We start from the raw sequence: 15,780 nt of genomic DNA, 5'->3' as shown, positions 1-15,780 counted from the left end.
AGCTGACAACAACGTGCAGCGTACTCACTGTGCCGTAAGGTTGCGAGGCTGGTGCACCAAGGTAGTATCCGAGAGCATAGAAACCGAATGGACAATTATTGCCATGTCTAGGTATGCGATAGTAAGGATAATGGGTGAGGACCAAGAGGCTACTTCAACTTGTTTATGGTCCCGTGGTCCGCAGACCAGGTTTTATACTGGCAACTCGTTAGAACGGCGTGTACTCTATTGGGTACATAAAATATATTGACACATGACTCGAAATTATCTGGCTGGTTTTTGGTGCCTAGTTATCATGGTTTGAACCAGGCACTCGGTAATGATGAGTGGTCATTAACAATTGCATAATATCTTTGGTACACCTCATCCCTAAATGTGGCAAACACTTTATCTTGTATGATGTATTGATCAACCCTTGCTGGTCACATTGCCTTATATAGATCGCGGCTGGCGTCATGAGGTTCCAATGGATGGGTTACGCAGTAGTCAGAACGTTTATTTCATTAACATTCATTCGGCCACGGTACTTGCCGGACATGGTTCCGCGCGGCTAGCTTCGGAGACGGGATGGGTTGAAAAGGGTTGAATTGCCGGCGGCGATGGGAAGATGGTCGTGAATCAACTCCAGAGTTCTCCAAAGTGCTCCGGACATCTCCGGAGATTCTGGAAGCGAAATTCTCTGAAGGGCTCTCCAGAACGCCCCTGCCAGCTGGTATTCCCCATTCCGCTGCCGCAACGGTTCGCCGAGGGAGACAAGTCGCCCTGATTGGAGCAGTTTGGAGAACCCTAGAGAAAACAGGCGCTTAGTTGAGAAGAACCACGCGGAAGTTGCCGCATAGAATTTCGCCAGCATGTATACACTAACCTTGTATGTTACTACCTATGAGCCTGACCCATGTTACAAGCGCTAAGGCGAAAACTCACTTCTCGGAGGTAACCGTGCGTCTGAGCCGGATCGCAGCCCTGGCGTCACAGGCCAAAGAAGCCTCACAGGCCAAAGAAGCCTCACAGACTCGCCAGGTTTTAATCCCAACGATCGACGCAAATGTTCGTTTGATAACCTCGGCAGCATAATAATATTGGCGTTGGGGAAGACATGTTGAGGGAGGGTGGGGGCGATGAAGTCGAAGTCGAAAATGAAAACGAGGAAGAGAGGGAGGGGGCTAGGCGACATGGGAGTCATGTATGTCTTACCTGGTGGTGACGATCCTCCTGGGGAGGAGCAAGAGCTCAAGCTCTGGGTGTGCGTAGGATAGAGTACACGTGTATATGTATTCGTTATATAATTTATATACATATTCTAGTCAATTTGTTGCAAGAATCGTGCATATGTTCTTGAAACTTATTTGAGGCCATTATTCGACAATGATTTACGATTAATATGACCTACGACTTCCTGTGCTAATACCAGGGCGGTTTGGATCAACTCTCTCATTGAAGATACTGTAATTTACAATAATAACATGGTCGAGCTGTTTTTATGATCGCGAGGCAATGGTTTTCCTCAAACAGTACTGTAGCTACTCAACGAAACCCCCTATTTCTCCAAAAGGATCACTTAGCTTCAGAGATCTCCAGGGTCCTCTGCAGCGTCTCAGAGCTAAGTCACCTAATTGAAGATCTTTTGAGAAAATGGAGACTTACTTGAGTACAGATACCACTTCCCTCATTTATTGGAAATTAGCTTGGGCCAATATATCAAGGTGCCGGTAGAGACTCCCTGGGAAGTCGGTATCTTAACACAAGCCGAAACTTGTAATTATATTTTGTGGCTTCGTCAAAACCGTGAAAGTTGGTGTCAAAATGATTGTAGTATACCCAATTTATAAGAGATTTACAGCACGTGCCAAGCAGATGTTTCAAATGGGGCGCTGATGTGCTTCGAGTGGCATTCTACAGTGATCCATGGCTGTACCAACATGTCCCGTTTGTACTTCGAGAAAATGGAGGAAGGCGCCCGGGACTGGGGAGTTAATTTGCAGTGAAGGACACGTCCTAAAGGTGAGATTACCGGGTCAAAAACAAGCAAAGCTGACGTCCTGCAAGGGGTACAGGAATGAGTCAAATGAAGTCACAGATATGGGCGCGCATACGGTACATAAGCGACAGCTTCGGGTTGGTCGCCGCCTAAGAGCAGCAGTTGATAAAGGAAATCCAGATAGTATGTGTTAACATTAGCTCTGGTAGCTCGTATTTACCTTGTCCTAGTTTATTATGGACCGCGCGCACGATATTTATATTACCAGTGTCGACAACTCATACTGCGTTACCAGATTGATAGTCTTGTTGCTTCGTGGGATTTGCCTAAAGAAGCAAAGGTTGGTGTGGTAAATCACTAGCGACAAGTTATTGACATACGTTGTACAGAATGTTTGTCGAACTATCTGGCTTCTGGCTCTCGATGTTTTACCTCAACCACCACCACCTCAACCTTGGCTCTACGCCCAGACAGACGGTTCCTCTGAGAGAGGTGGATCGGCGCAGGAGCAAGGTTCGTTTGGATTTCTAGGCCCAGAGCAGTGACTAGAGTTCTGCCTTTAGGCGAATTTAGTGAAGCACAAACACCCGAAGACACCGACGAACCAGAGGGGTTGAGCGATGATGAAGCAGACATAGAGGCGCAAATGAACCAAGAAATAGAAAATTTGCTTCGTGAAGCATCGGAGACCGACTCTAATCCAGATATCAAAAAAATGGATGCGAGCGAAGGGCAACGAGCGTATAACAAGAACACCCGCTATACGTTGTACGACTCAACAGCCGCAAACATATCCATATTAGTTTTAACTTGCTGGTGGCTTAGAGTCCCTGTTATCTACTCTGATTTCGTTAGGTGAGAATTTAATTTGATTCCGCGAATTCGAAGTTACTAATACTCCTACAGTTTGATTAACACCTACCAACTTCCTTATTTGAGTGTAGTACCTCTTCTTCCGAAAAACATGGAGAAACACTTGTCTTCAGCACTACGACAAGAGCTTACCCCACCCGTATGTCCGCCATGACACCCATTTTATCAAGATGGCTAATGTTGTACATTGATTCAAAGCACGCACCCACTGTTGCTGCCCTTCATGTTATAACCCGGCGAATTGCTAGGCGGCTACATCTTGTTCATGGTGTCGATATTCCGGAACTCAATGCTGCTCCTATTCTGTGGCGTGCGGTCCGAGCCTTTCAAGGTCCACGTATGTGCGCTGATATAGAGGATAAATATCAGTAACTTAACATATATTTCTAGCTATGCTATATACTATGGTAAAGATTCTAATGGAACGCCTGAAAGTTCCGTTGACTATTCATCCAGCGCTTGCACCTGCTCCAGCTCCTGGCGTGGCGAAGTACGCTGGTGACTGGGCACCTATCGAAGTCACAATGTCTGCTATTATCATAGTTTGTCTCAAACTTGTATATGGGTTCCGAGAAGTGACTAAGTGAGTACGTCGACCTATGGACAACTCGGCTACTTAGTTTGTAGCGTTGTTCGTGAAGAGGATGATCCTGCCGCATGTTTCCTACCATTTTCAGATTATGTCGCAGCTCTGAGGGAAGGGAAAGAGGGCCATCATAAGAGCTTTGGCCGCTTGCTCACTTCGGAAAATGATCGGTGCGTATCTGTCAAATCTCCATCGGGGGTATTAACGCTGAAGGTGTGAGCTCAGAACAGCAGATACCTTGACCGAAAAAGAAATCGATAGGTACTTGGAGGTTGCAGAAAGGGCTTTGAAAACGTCGCGTCTAGGGAGTCTCAAATCATTGCGCAAGTATGACACCCTTTCAAACAATGACCCACTAACCCAAAGCAGCATTTCAAGGACTTATGTCAATCTATGAGCAAGTGCATACAGAGACGGGGGGTTCTACTCCTCTAGCGTACGTGCAGGACAATTCAATTACGCCAGAAGGTTTACGTAGGCCAGAAATTAACCCGAACTTAGAGAAGGCTACCAATATACTGGCAAGTTTTACTCGGTTGGATTGGCAGACGAGCAGCCGTGCAAATTAATCCTTTTAGCCAGGCGAACAGCTGACGATTTGGTCTCCCGAGGATCCTCTTGGAGCGCTCCCTCCCGATTATGCGCTGCTAATCCTCACAGCAAGCTCCTGGTCAGGGGTCCACAATTCCAACATCAACCACCTTGTTGCCATACTGGAACGTAGGCTGAAGCGTGATAGAGGACCAGACATTGGTGGCAGCCAAAGGTCAACACCAGAAGACTCTGAGTCCGATGGAGAACACATTGATGTAAACCAACCTGATGTATCAGAGGAAGAATCAGAGTCCAATGACGAGAGTAAAGATGGATTACATCACAGCTACCAGATGGGCTCTCAAAAGTGGAGGTCCCGGGTGCACCAGAAACTTGCTGGATCTAATCGCAAAGGCACTCCACAAACCGACGAAACGAGTTCTCCACAAACGAGCACCCCTCCCGAAGAATTTCGAACCTGATCAGCATCATACACGATACTTTCCATGGGTTTATGGGCAGGCTATGTTTAAACAAATATATTTGCGCACTATTATTCTGTACCTCCTAGTAATATAAGGCTGTATATTCGTCCTTTCACCTTCCGTATACAGGACTCTGGGTAAGTCAGTTGTGTTAATGAACGCGAATTTACGTGTACAGTATGTTTCAAAGATGTATAGTTGAAATTACATCTAAAAAGTTGCGGTACAATGTAAGTTTGCAATTGTAGTTAGTGCATGTGGTTCATCTAATACCCGTCTCCTTCTCCCCCCTCTTTGGAAAATCCCTTTTCATCATAAAGGATTTGAGCCTTGGCCTGTTCAACTTGCTTGCGTTTATCTGCTTCCTGTTGATGAGTGTATCCAATTTCTTCGATAGGAACAGGTCGCAAGGGCACTTCGTCCTCACGATCTAGGTCCTACGAATGATACAATCAGTCATGAGCCTCTAAAAGAATGCCTCGAGCTTACTACTTCTCCGAGCAACACAACATTCTCTCCTCGAATCAAATATACTCCTCGGCGAATGTCTGCAAATGCATCTCCGTGGTAAATACGTTCGAGTGTGTTTTCCATGACAAGATTCGCTGAGATCTGCTGTCAGTATCTCCTCGGGCGTCAGTCAAGGAGACTAACCGAATTGATCATACGATCTCAAAACTCCAATCAATTTACGGCCATCTCGCAGGACAACGACCATCTTCTCTGTGAAACATCAAAGCAGCTCAAGCTGAATTATGTGAAATGATGCTCTCAGTAATAGAGACACAAACGTACTATCGACGCTTTCGACTAACGCGCCGGAAGTTGTAAACGGTATTAATGAATCCATGAAAGGCGTCGTCCGACAAAATCTGATCCGGCGGTTCTGGTCTGGTGAACCACCTTGTCAAAGATCTCAATTGAGAGTAAGCGCCAAAACCGTGGAAAGCGACACTTTCTTTTGCGCATGCCATATTACACCCAAATAGTGCCTTCTGGTGGGGACGACCTGGGATGTTGACGTATTGTGCTTATTCTATCATCAACAGGCTGTATGAATGGAAGGCTGGCCTGTGGACTCTCGCGTTCAAACACCACCCGAAACTTTAGCCAAACGTCAAGGTCCTCGTAAAGTCTTGCCTGAGTTAAATTGGGACGTACCTATTATCGACATTGGGACATGGTCATCCTCGCGATTATTATCAGAGGAGCACAAAAGCTTGCCCGGCTTTCTTGGGCGAATATCAATTCAGAAGGTGCGGCACTTTCTTGGTTCACAAATGTGTTGGCTGGGTAACATTGTGTAGGCCCTCGTATTTCGACCGGTAATACTAGATGTATCTTTCCTCCTACACGGGACGCACTATCACTCGCTGACGGACTCTCGTTTGAGCGAAAGGTACTCGCTACAGTAAGTTTTATTCTTGCCAATTGGCTCTAGCTAATAATTGGCCAGAATACATGGCTTAGAAGCCGGGAAGGAGTGGACGATTTGGAGGCTATAGTTTTGCGCGAGTTACTAGAAGACGACGAGAAATTTGCCAAGGCAGCTGCAACATATAATCCCTATTGCTCTGATTTGCTAGCCATGGATTTTCTAACTAAAGGTCACCGAAAGCGAGCTGGGATAATAGCATATCCTATGGGGCAAAGCTTTGATACCTTGGGTGGGTCATATCGTATCGTAATATTCTAAGATAAGTCTTAAAGCGGGACAATTAGGTGCTTCTGTACTATTTGACGAGAAATGGGGCACGGTTTTCAGCTCGGGAGAACAGTCAGGCTGGAAAGCACCGTCATCCATTCTTCAGATTACAAACTCTAATACCATTTACAAACCTGATGCTACCACTTACGCCAGTAAGTGTATGAAATTTTCGATTGAAATGTGTATGACATATATGCGTAGACTCTGGGTGCCTGTTTGCTGTTCGTACACTATTCGACGTTCATTTCGTTAGTATTTCTCCAAGGCCAGGGGCCTCGGTAGTTGCAAAACAGAGGGTGCTTTCATCCTTTGGACGAGCCGACATCGGGAACCACAGGCCCTTTGAGCTAGTGTTTAACCCCCATGAGCGGTCACACGCGGGACTCGTCGTCTCTGATGTTGGCGAAGTTTGGAGTTTCGGGTTGGATTCTAAACCCTCTTTATTGTAGTGAGTGGTATTTATAATAGCTGCCTTTTGTGCTTACCTGGATTTCTAGTACTCAGATTGATGATCCGATTACTCGAGTCGGCGCATATGACCTACCTTATTGGGGGCTACGATGGGGGGTACACCCAGAGACCTTTATGTTGGGTTCGCGGTCCAAAATTAGTTTTTATGATAAGAGGGTAGGTGACCAAAATCTACACAGAGTGTGACGCTAGAAATCTATTGCAGACATCGACCATTGCGTCCGTACTACCTGTTCCTCAAACCGTAACAAGCTTCGACACAATTCGGAACGAAAACTTTGCCCAGATATTCCTTAGCGACATGAAGCATGTATCCTTGGTTGACGAGCGAATGCTGGGTCGCCCGATTATATCCTGGGCCCACCACCGAGATGGTGACATGACGCTACGTATCAAGGCAGTCGAACTTGGCCAGAGTAAGACTTATTTACTTTTCAATCAATCTTGTGCTGACCCCTTAGCAGAGAAAGTTGGCCTGCTTACTTCTAAACGCTCGAGTTTCATCAGCGTTTACGATCCCGTGTTGTCTGAGAGCGGGGGATTAAAAGGCTGCGACTCGTATGGTTTGGAATGGGACTCGCCGAATAATTGCATACCAGCGAGCATCGCGGTGTATATCCCACCCACAACCGTTCGACCTACACTATTTCATCTCTCTAACGTGGGTGCGATATACCGCCAAGATTTGGCCATCGGGGCTTGTGAACCTAGTGTGGAGAGGGTTGTTTGGGAGCATGAGCTGAAGAACATAGCGGAGAAGGTTGAGCTTCAGCATGAGCGGTACAGCAAAGAAGATATGGCCAAGTGCCGAGAGGTGAACGTTCGAAACAAATACGAACGTAAGTACTCACTTTTGTAAAAATGCAAACCTAACCTGTCCGTAGGAATATTTATGAACAGCAACACAGACTTGGATGGGCCCTCAGTGGCCGAGATTATTGACTTGGCGCCAACTGCGTTCCAAAGGGCCAACGAACCAATTGATAGACCCATGATTCTGTATGTGACTCTTGCTTTCCATTGACATAACGATTAAACTTCTCCTAGGCATGACTTGGCTCGCGTGGTTCCTCAAGAAACCGCATCCGTCATCCCTCGCTCGTTCTTTGCATCAACCCGATCGTTACCCCTTCCCAAGGCTCGGTTGCTCCTCAGGCACACTGAACACCTACGCAGCCAGTCCCAGGAAACTGTATCCTGGAGCTACGACCTTTTGAAAACACAAGCCCACATCTGGCCAGGCCTTTCACCAACCCCAACTGTGGATGACCTCCTTGCTTTCAGCGTACTAGACAACGCATCGGAGAGAGCTTCCAAAAGAGACAAAGAAGCGAGACAAGAGATAGCACTGGACTTGGCTCTATCAACAACTGTATATTCGACTGTTCCCTTCCAACCATCTCGGCCCAAGCTGCGACCTGCCCCGGTAGCCCGAGACAACGATGACATGCTCTCCGTTGCGGCCTCTGCCTTGACTTTGGAGGGAATCGAGCCACCTCATGTTCAACACGTTCAACCTTGCCCTACAAAAGGACTAGTTGATGGTAAAAAAGGTGCTGAGCAACGACAGAGTCTGGTCGCACGTTTATTGGCATCAGAATGGGATCCAGATTCGTCTCCAGGCGACTACGAATTCCATGATCCCTACAACCAAGATTACGACGAGGCCATGCCAGCCTGGAAGTTAATGGCTCGCACCAAAGCGGATAAAGAGTTGCTTGAACAAGCCAAGTTGAGGCTCATGTCAGGTAGAGCAGCGATGGCTCCTGTCGGATCGGTATTACTACCTTCGGTTCAAATCTCTCGAACCAAACCCCTGCGATATCAAACCCTGTCGCTGTTCGAGTCGTACGCCAAGTGGAAAGTCAACCCGAGCTTGCTGCAAAACAAACGGCGTCGGACCAACTTGGAGAGGCAACATCGTCTCAAATGAATGGGAGCTCCCAGGCGGCCAACACACAAGTCTTACCGGGTCCATTTGGTGTTCGGCCTGGGGGGAGTGCTGCCCCAAAGAAGAAGAAATCTAGATTACCAGGCTTTTAATGTCTTCTTGTCTATACACTTGTTGTCTTGTTTTATAGTTTATTTATACTCTTTGGCTATGCTTCGCTAATAAATAATGCGTTCGTCAACCCCAAATTTTCATCTTCCAACCAGCTTGCTATTCGTACTCTGGCGCCATGGACAAAAACGCACTGATTTTAGTAGATGATTCAAGAAAAACTTGTTATTATACTATTAAATGTACAACAAGACATTGCGACACATCCCACGCAACGAACCACGAAGAGTTCACCGCAAGTTGAGCGCACCGCACCCAAGTCTCGTCGACATATCTATTCTCCGGCACAGTATGACGGTCTCGGATTTCCTCGATCCACACCAGTCCCCGAAAGGCGGGCGAATCCTCGTCGAGATGCTTTTAGAAAGGCCGTGGGTATAAGCGTTTTGTGTAAAATTTCGACGAGCGAAAATCCAATTCTTATAGGCTCCAGGGTGCTATACAGTTTCACCAAGCCACACGCAGCGGGACCCCAATCACTGCACATCATACTCACATCATAGGACGGTCCATCACCGACCAAAAGCCCCGTAATCCCGCCGCCTGAGTACCGCCTAAGTAGTCAAAGGCACCGCCGCCATGTCGGTCGCCTCTAGGAATCCGTTTGCTTTGCTCAATGGTACTATTACTGCGATATATAATGAATGAGAGCTGCTATTAACATGCTTGTTGTTGATCTGTAGATGATGATGTGATCTCTACCCCTGCGGCCGCTGCAGCTCCCGCCACCAATGCTCCCGCCCCCCAGAAGAAGGAGCAATCCCAAAAGGGCCCATCTAACCGCGGTGGACGCTACTACCAGCGCGGAGGAGGAGCCAAGGCCGCTCCCCGCGATGAGCGTGTTGCTACCCAGGAAGCCTCCACCGGCACTGGAGATCGCTTCGCAGAGGGACGCCGTGAGTGGCAACATATTTGAATATATCCAGAAACTCATCCCAAGCAATTTAGCCGCCGACCGTGGCCGTGGACGTGGTCGTGGACGTGGTCGCGGTGATGGCCGAGGCCGCGGTCGTGACCCCCGACCAGACCGTCACTCGCAGTCAGGCAAAGTGTGAGTACACTTGGAAGATTTCTGCCACTCCCTCTAATGCCAATATTCCAGCGATACCGAAAAGCGTGTCAACTCTGGCTGGGGCGCCGAGGAAGGACGCACCGAATTGGCTGCAGAACAGTCTGGTGCTGCTGATGCTACAGTTGACGCCGGAAACGAATGGGGTGGCGCAGTCAATAATGACTGGGGTACCCCTGCTGAGGGGGGCGCAGAGAGCAAGCCCACTGATGGCGAGGAACAAGGTGAACGCCCCCAAAAGGAGGAGGAAGAGGAAGACAATACCATGACCCTCACCGAGTACCTTGCAAAGAAGAAGGCCTCCGAAGCAGTTCCAGGAAAGCCTCAGGGACGCGCTGCCAATGAGGGCTCTGATGGAAACCTCTGGAAAGACGCAACTCAATTTCAACGTGACGAGGGTGAGGAGAATTATTTTGTCGGAAAGGTGAGACCATAGAGCATATACTCGCATAATCCGATACTTATCGATCCCAAATCACAGGCCAAGGCCACACCCAAAGCTCGTGCCAAGAAGGAAGAGAAAGTACACATCGATATCGATGCACGATTTGCTCCCATTGAGCGTGGTGGACGCGGACGTGGTGGTGACCGTGGCCGTGGGGAGCGTGGTCGTGGCCGCGGTCGTGGCGGAGATTCTGGACGTGGCCGCCGCACTGAAGCCAACCTCGATGTTTCTGACGAGTCGGCGTTCCCGTCGCTCAGCTAAGTGCTGCAAAGCAGAAGTCTTTAGTCAAAACTCTCAGAGTCGCATGTGCTACCCCTATTCATTCGTGAAAGGGCCTTTTGGTATGATCTTTCTTTCCCTTTCGCTCTGTATGATGGCGACAGTATGCTCTTCCCTTTGCAATGAATTTTTGATTTTTGATGAATTGTGTGAATCTGAAAGGCTATAGTTAATGGACCACATGCACACTCGGATAAACGCACATGTCTCGAATGACCTCTATTCCGAAGTTCAGTTCGGACGAGGTTCAAATAAACATCACCAAAACAGCATAGCGCCAATCAGGTTGTCTCGGATATCAGCCAATCAGAAATCACACATACCGCGAACTAGTTGTCGCATACACACGCTAGCACTCAGACCTCACAAGCCAAGCTGATACATACTTTAACTAAAACTTCGTGATTTTGGTGGACATCTAGTCACGGACATAGTCCCATTGCCCAGGAGCGGGCTTAACCTCCAAAGGTTCCCACCTGGATCAATAAGTTTAACCTCGCTGTTTCCGATTTCAGGAAACGGATTACTCACGGTTTCCACTCGAGCATTTTTCCCGCCAAACTCAACTCATCCTCAGCACTCATTAAAATCTCCTCAATCTGACCCTCGCCCAAGGTATTTTCTACCTGTGTTGCATCACCCTTAGACTTCTCGATGAGATCCAATCGGTGCTTTACAAGTGCTCAGTTCCCTGTCTGTATACCGCATGAGAAGGCATCTGGGACAATATCGAGAGCGTCGATTCATATGTTTTACGGAGGACCGGGAGAGGATCGGGATGTACGGCACTGAGCAGCCCAATCGAGCATTAGACCGTCATATTTTTAGAATAATTAAATTAAACTCACACGCCGTATATACCAGTAGTAGACTTGAGTGCTTGTCTGAGGGGGCGGGTGAATCGTAACATGGTGGACGGCAGGAGAGGTCGTGAGCCCCGAAGGCTCAATTTCCAACCAAGTCGATTACGCGCTGGACTTGGACATCAATTATTTCATTTACATATCAGGATCTGTTCTAGTCAACCACTCGTTATATATCTCAGAGTGTGCCTAGTTGTCTCTAAGATGGCTTCATTGGCGCTGCCTCTAGCTCGGACGTCGGCTCGCATTGCATGGTCGTCTCGACTCTTTGGCTTGGGCATCACGACTGGACCTGTACCCTCTGGTACGACTCTTAGGCTGGCAGAAAGACTATCTGCGCTCCCGAGTTTACGGACTCTGCTTGAATTGTTTCCTCCTATTGTATTGGCAGTACCCAAAAAGAAGACATCGCCCTCAAAAAGAGAATGCGTAGTGCGAACAAGGGGCTCAAGGACAAGACGAGTGCGTGCCCCAAGTCCTCGCATAGATCATCGTGGTACCTTTACTGACCTGCTACTCGTTTCGTCACATTCCTGGGTAGACATCGTAAACTGTCCAGGCTGCGGGTCCCCCAAGCGAGCGCACCATGTTTGCCCGCAGTGTTTCTCGGAGATCAACCGTGCGTGGAAAGCAAGTCAGAGGGAAGCTGGGACGGGAATTTCGGTGTAGCTATGGATGCAGATCAATGGTAAGTTTGGACCGGGCCAAATTGATAGATTAATTTATAACTTTATTTGACTTAGATAAAACTTTTCATGCCGGCCCAAGGTAATTTATTCGTGCTTCCCTCAGTCGCGCGCGCAAGTTTTGTTTCCAATGATCAATGTATCAATTTCGGGTCATGAAAAGGTCATAAAGACGTGTACGAGTGATACATAAAGCAGTCATCAAATCCCGATCCACATGTATAGGCCCAGTCAGTTGATAAATATCAGTTTAGACTTCGAAAAAAGAGAGTTGAGAAGAGGGGTAACCGGTACAACGAAAACAGCATGTGTTGCTACATGAGGATAAAGAAAAGAAAAACGTCGTTTAAATCATCGGGGGCACTCCAGATCAGGTTCAGGCGAGGGACTCAGGCTGAATTCAAATCGCCGAGGAGCAGCCTCATCCTCGAGATCTTCCTCGTCCGTCTCGCTAACCGGCCCCCATTCAATATCACCTCGCCTAACCGCGCGTCGACCGAGGAACAAAAAAGTGAAACATCCACCTAGCAGGGGCAGTGACAACCTTGGCGGTGGTGCGAACGGCGGCAGGAACAGCCCACGTCTTGGACACGATCGGTGTCTCGTCGCTCACACCGCGAATCGCATTGAAGCGCATCTCGGTACGCTGACCACGACGGAGTGGCCACCATCCACCACGCTTCCTATTCGAGGGGTTGGCAACATCGCGCTTGCGACGAGGCAGCACAAGCGACAGAGTAACGGCCAATTGAATAGCGGGACTGACGGCCCAGTCTAAGTGCCCATCCACATTAAGTGATACTGTATTTTGTTCAGGCTCCGAGTCACACTCACCAGGCAGGTACCGCACGCGGGCCTTGCCAACTTCCGTAGGTTCGTCAGGATGCTTCCTCTTGACTCCGATGATGCTGGGAGCAGGGCTGCCTCGGCGGTTGGAGGTCGAAGGGCCGCCATTGGACTGGCGGGGCGGCGCGCACGGGCGATTTCGCGTTCGATACCGGCATCCCACGGCGAAGAGGATGGGCTGTTGGGGCTCACCGGGCTCATCAAATTTGCAGGTGCAGGTGCAGGTGTGGGCGTGGTGGTCTCAGCCACCGGAATGGTGGGGGCCTCTGCTTCAGGTGCAACGATCTCTGGCACAGAAACCTCCTCGACGGCCACAGGCGTTTCTTCAGCAGGTGCAGGTGAATCCTGGGGTTGCTCGACCTCGACAGACTGACTTGGCTCTTCGGCTATAGTTTCAACTGGAGGTTGTACCTCGGCAGCAACAGCGTCGAGGGCTTGAAGGTTCTCTACGGCGGAATCCATGCCCGACGCATCGGAATCAATAGTGACCATAACTGGAGACAACTCAGGACTGGTTGTCTCAGCTTTGACCACAACAGGCGAGTCCATAGCTCCGACAGGAACGGGTGCCCCGAAGACTTGTTCTGGAGACTGAGAACGGACCAACATGTGAGGATTAAGTGGAGCCACTGGTGACTCGACGATAGCGGAGAGTGGTCGCTGGTCGTTGTAGAGGCGCTCGGGAATCATCAATGAAGGACGAGACTCGGCGAGTTCAGTCGATACGTCAAGAGAGGATGCTTCGGGCGTAGAAGCCGAGCTATCGGCCTTCTCCTTCTTTGCCTTCGTTACAGCACGGATTACTTTGCCCCATCCTGATTTCTTGTCACTCTCGACAGGAGAGTCATTCGGGGATTTGGCACTATCACGACGACCAAGACTGAAGCGGCGCTTCATGTTGTCTTCGGACTTCTTGGGAGCAGGCGGATCAGGTACAGGCAAACCAGTTCCCCATTTGCGTTCGCGCTCCTTGACCGACTCGGTATCACTTTCATCGTCAACTGGTCCGCGCGATGGGGAGCGGACGAGACCAGGCGATCCCGAAACACTTGGTCGGCGATCGATACTCTTTCGTGCCCATTTGGTAAAAGTGCTGCGGCGTTTGGTGTCTGGCTTGTCAGGAGTAGGTGACCTGCCGAACGAAGTCGTGCTGTGTGGACGTAAATAATGATGTCATTGATAACATGAGGCTGCCAGCTTACCTGGCGTTACGAGACATTGACGGTTTAATTGGAGTGTGTGGTTCAACTGGCCTAGAGGCGGGAGGCTCATTGGAAGACTGGGCATTGACCGAGGAGGCAGGGGTGCTCTCCTGTGGAGTCGAAACAACGGCGGGCTGAACTTCGGTTCGGACTTCGGGTTGATGCTCAGGCTCAGGCTCTTCAACCACAGGTTCAGGAACCTTGGTTTGAGGAGCTTCAATTTGAGGAGCTTCAGTCTGAGCAACTTGCGGGATCACTTCGGGTTGGCCAACTTCAGACTCTGAGTCCACAGCCTTGGGTGCTTCGGGCTCCGAAACAGGCTCAGGAGTGGATGTCGACTCGGCTGTCTTGGTGGGGATTGGCTCAGGGCTTGCAGCGTGACGACGAAGTGAAGAGATAGAAGGCGACCTGCTCAGGGACTTTTGCATTTCGCCTTGAGCATGGATTGAGGCGGTCTCGGCTTGCGGGGGACTTGCGGGACCAAGCAGCGAAAGGCGACGAATGCTTCCGCTGACGCTGCGACGGCTAATATTGGAGACTTGACGGCGGAGCCGGCTTGGGGAGCGCGAACTAGCGATTGAAGCACCATCATGAGGTGAATCAGATGTGAGATCTTCAGGCTTGGAAATAGGTAATGGCTCGGCAGCTGGAGCTGGTGGAGGCGTCATTGGGGGTTCAGATTCGACAGTTGATCCCGAAAGAGCGCGAGCGTGACCAGAGACATCGGCGCTAATGTCTTCCTTTGGCGCGTCGATTGAACCTTGCTCGGTCGTAGATGGCGCGGACTTGATATCTAGATCGTTTACAGCCTCGGAACTTGGAGCCTTGGAAGAGCTAGCCTTGGTTGAAGACGGGGCGATAGTTGAAGAAATCCTGCGTTGCAGTGCTGATGGTATGATACTCGAGCGAGACCTGGTGGTGGGTGGTGGTGTGGACGAGTCACGAGTGGCTGAGCGAGTCGGAGTAACGCGTCCTGTGGAACTAGTAGTAGTGGAAGGGGATACAGGACGACCGCCGCCCAAGGTAAGGCCACGAATAGGATTACGCTTGAAGCGACTGGTAAGGCTTTCTGAAGCTGAACGTTGAGGTGTAGGTGGTGCGGACATTATGGATCGTAAAGTGATGTGCAGGAGAGATCGTAGGCAGGTTAGAGAGATTCACAAGCACTCGCTGCCTTTTGAATGTTCTCCACAAAACGGCAGGGCCTCCGCGAGGCAGGTAAATAACCCACACGTGTTTATCCCCACATTTGTCATCAAATGCGGCGTTTCTATCGGTTTACGTCCCGACGTGGGTCCCGCCCCGGCCAAACACAACCCTGACAACTCGGAATCACGCTCCTTTGCTCATTTCGCGCCGCTCTACCGACCTTCGTTGCTTTGTGAGTCTACGACGCATACCACTTTTGTTGTACGGATTATCGTTGTATGCATCTGCCGTGACATCTACACCGCGCCGTGCTGTGCAGCAACGTGTAGAAGGTAATAGCTCCCACACACATGTTGTGCCTCGAGGCCCGCGAACCCGATCGCAGTAAATCTCACGTGATCGCTATCTCCAGCTTATCCTGTCCTATTCGAGTCAGATTTACCACGAGTTCCTCGATTTGTTCGCTCATACATGTCGCATTGGACCCGAGCGATGCAACACGCGGCACCGGTGCTCTATGGATGCCGCATGTTCCGAGTAATAG

At 49.5% G+C, this 15,780-nt stretch overlaps 6 protein-coding genes across 6 annotated transcripts; 3 read left to right on the top strand and 3 right to left on the bottom strand.

Annotated features, from left to right (window-relative positions):
• Positions 1 to 882: 882 nt before the first annotated feature.
• RhiXN_00720 (RNA polymerase I-specific transcription-initiation factor) lies at positions 883 to 4,453 on the top strand (the record flags this gene model as incomplete). The annotated part of the gene is made up of 12 exons (XM_043320539.1): positions 883 to 1,020; positions 1,070 to 1,183; positions 2,274 to 2,318; positions 2,368 to 2,491; positions 2,542 to 2,833; positions 2,885 to 2,990; positions 3,050 to 3,188; positions 3,242 to 3,434; positions 3,479 to 3,607; positions 3,663 to 3,822; positions 3,884 to 3,962; positions 4,020 to 4,453. 12 exons carry the CDS (start codon positions 883 to 885, stop codon positions 4,451 to 4,453), a joined length of 1,953 nt encoding a protein of 650 aa, XP_043179551.1.
• Positions 4,454 to 4,722: 269 nt separating this feature from the next.
• RhiXN_00719 (U6 snRNA-associated Sm-like protein LSm1) lies at positions 4,723 to 5,306 on the bottom strand (the record flags this gene model as incomplete). The annotated part of the gene is made up of 4 exons (XM_043320538.1): positions 4,723 to 4,893; positions 4,946 to 5,061; positions 5,111 to 5,179; positions 5,252 to 5,306. The coding sequence occupies 4 exons, from the start codon at positions 5,304 to 5,306 to the stop codon at positions 4,723 to 4,725; spliced, it is 411 nt and encodes a 136-aa protein (XP_043179550.1).
• A 330-nt stretch (positions 5,307 to 5,636) lies between these two features.
• On the top strand, positions 5,637 to 8,568 carry RhiXN_00718 (RNA polymerase I-specific transcription-initiation factor; the record flags this gene model as incomplete). The annotated part of the gene is made up of 10 exons (XM_043320537.1): positions 5,637 to 5,712; positions 5,764 to 5,867; positions 5,913 to 6,123; positions 6,179 to 6,316; positions 6,366 to 6,612; positions 6,662 to 6,791; positions 6,841 to 7,051; positions 7,100 to 7,474; positions 7,520 to 7,634; positions 7,683 to 8,568. The coding sequence occupies 10 exons, from the start codon at positions 5,637 to 5,639 to the stop codon at positions 8,566 to 8,568; spliced, it is 2,493 nt and encodes an 830-aa protein (XP_043179549.1).
• A 309-nt stretch (positions 8,569 to 8,877) lies between these two features.
• On the top strand, positions 8,878 to 10,472 carry RhiXN_00717 (uncharacterized protein; the record flags this gene model as incomplete). The annotated part of the gene is made up of 6 exons (XM_043320536.1): positions 8,878 to 9,068; positions 9,124 to 9,227; positions 9,381 to 9,593; positions 9,646 to 9,748; positions 9,800 to 10,190; positions 10,248 to 10,472. 6 exons carry the CDS (start codon positions 8,878 to 8,880, stop codon positions 10,470 to 10,472), a joined length of 1,227 nt encoding a protein of 408 aa, XP_043179548.1.
• Positions 10,473 to 10,908: 436 nt separating this feature from the next.
• On the bottom strand, positions 10,909 to 11,400 carry RhiXN_00716 (NADH dehydrogenase (ubiquinone) 1 alpha subcomplex 5; the record flags this gene model as incomplete). The annotated part of the gene is made up of 4 exons (XM_043320535.1): positions 10,909 to 10,966; positions 11,022 to 11,137; positions 11,194 to 11,278; positions 11,339 to 11,400. 4 exons carry the CDS (start codon positions 11,398 to 11,400, stop codon positions 10,909 to 10,911), a joined length of 321 nt encoding a protein of 106 aa, XP_043179547.1.
• Positions 11,401 to 12,390: 990 nt separating this feature from the next.
• Positions 12,391 to 15,193, bottom strand: RhiXN_00715 (proteoglycan 4; the record flags this gene model as incomplete). The annotated part of the gene is made up of 4 exons (XM_043320534.1): positions 12,391 to 12,490; positions 12,564 to 12,813; positions 12,885 to 14,035; positions 14,088 to 15,193. 4 exons carry the CDS (start codon positions 15,191 to 15,193, stop codon positions 12,391 to 12,393), a joined length of 2,607 nt encoding a protein of 868 aa, XP_043179546.1.
• Positions 15,194 to 15,780: the final 587 nt, after the last annotated feature.

The sequence above is a fragment of the Rhizoctonia solani genome, chromosome 4 (genome assembly GCF_016906535.1).
Source record: "Rhizoctonia solani chromosome 4, complete sequence".
Classification (NCBI taxonomy): domain Eukaryota; kingdom Fungi; phylum Basidiomycota; class Agaricomycetes; order Cantharellales; family Ceratobasidiaceae; genus Rhizoctonia; species Rhizoctonia solani.
The sequence above is the reverse complement of the archived record's forward strand: the minus strand, read 5'-3'. Positions and strand labels throughout refer to the sequence as shown.